The 846-nt window shown below is 36.1% G+C and overlaps 1 protein-coding gene across 2 annotated transcripts in view; it reads right to left on the bottom strand.

Moving 5' to 3' along the window:
- Positions 1–846, bottom strand: part of LOC106875179 (MAM and LDL-receptor class A domain-containing protein 1) — a 23,521-nt gene that overhangs the window by 20,554 nt on the left and 2,121 nt on the right. For both annotated transcript variants that reach the window (XM_052975928.1, XM_052975929.1), the window contains exon 3: positions 617–840. In XM_052975928.1, coding sequence (XP_052831888.1) covers positions 617–840 — 224 coding nt within the window. The remainder of the gene's footprint in view (positions 1–616; positions 841–846) is intronic.

Here is an 846-nt window from a genome sequence, read left to right as displayed (position 1 = left end):
TATGTATGTATGTATGTATGTATGTATGTATGTATGTATGTATGTATGTATGTATGTATGTGTGTATAGTAATATACATCGTGTGCATGAGAAAGTAGAAGGTAAAGATTTAAAGCTTTTGAATTTTCAGCTCGCTCTCAGTGCTACTGGTAGCATGCAGTCCTGTTGCATGTTTGTATCAATTCTAACTAAACCAGCACCTTCACCATGGTAACTTGATGAAGGTGGATAGGCTAGTGAAACCTAGCAGAGCAAGCTAACCCTTTAGCATTCAAATTACTTTGTCAAACGTAGGGCTTATTTATTCCCATTGTTTTGAATTAATCATTACTTAATCATTAATCATGAATTAATGCATTACTTTTTAGCTTTGAGATTTTGATGATGTGATTATTTTCAAAATGACATTGTAGGATAAATGTGAGAGGCTAGATTTTGGCCAGTTTGAACATAAAACATATAGAATATTTGGGCAGTTTAAATGCTAAAGGGTTGAATCCTATCAGAAATCCTATCCATGTGGTTTTTAATGAATGAGAATTCAATATGACTGTGCCAAAACAAAATAAATACACAAATAGTTGCTAAGAGAACTTAGAAGTATTTGCTTTCTTACCAGTGGGTGGCATGTAAGACGTGAAGGAAGAGTGCCTTGTATAAGAGGTAGCTTGAGTGGTGTTTCTATATGCTGTTGTGCCTGTGAAATTAACATTAGGTAATTGTGTTGTGAAGGTTCCAGGCATTTTTGTGCCTGTGAAGTTACGAGATGGTGGTTGTTTTGTGGAGGCTCCCGATACTCTTGTGCCTGTGAAGTTACGAGATGGTGGTTGTTTTGTGGAGGCTCCA

This window comes from Octopus bimaculoides, chromosome 23 (assembly GCF_001194135.2).
Source record: "Octopus bimaculoides isolate UCB-OBI-ISO-001 chromosome 23, ASM119413v2, whole genome shotgun sequence".
NCBI classification, from domain to species: Eukaryota; Metazoa; Mollusca; class Cephalopoda; order Octopoda; family Octopodidae; genus Octopus; species Octopus bimaculoides.
The sequence above is the reverse complement of the archived record's forward strand: the minus strand, read 5'-3'. Positions and strand labels throughout refer to the sequence as shown.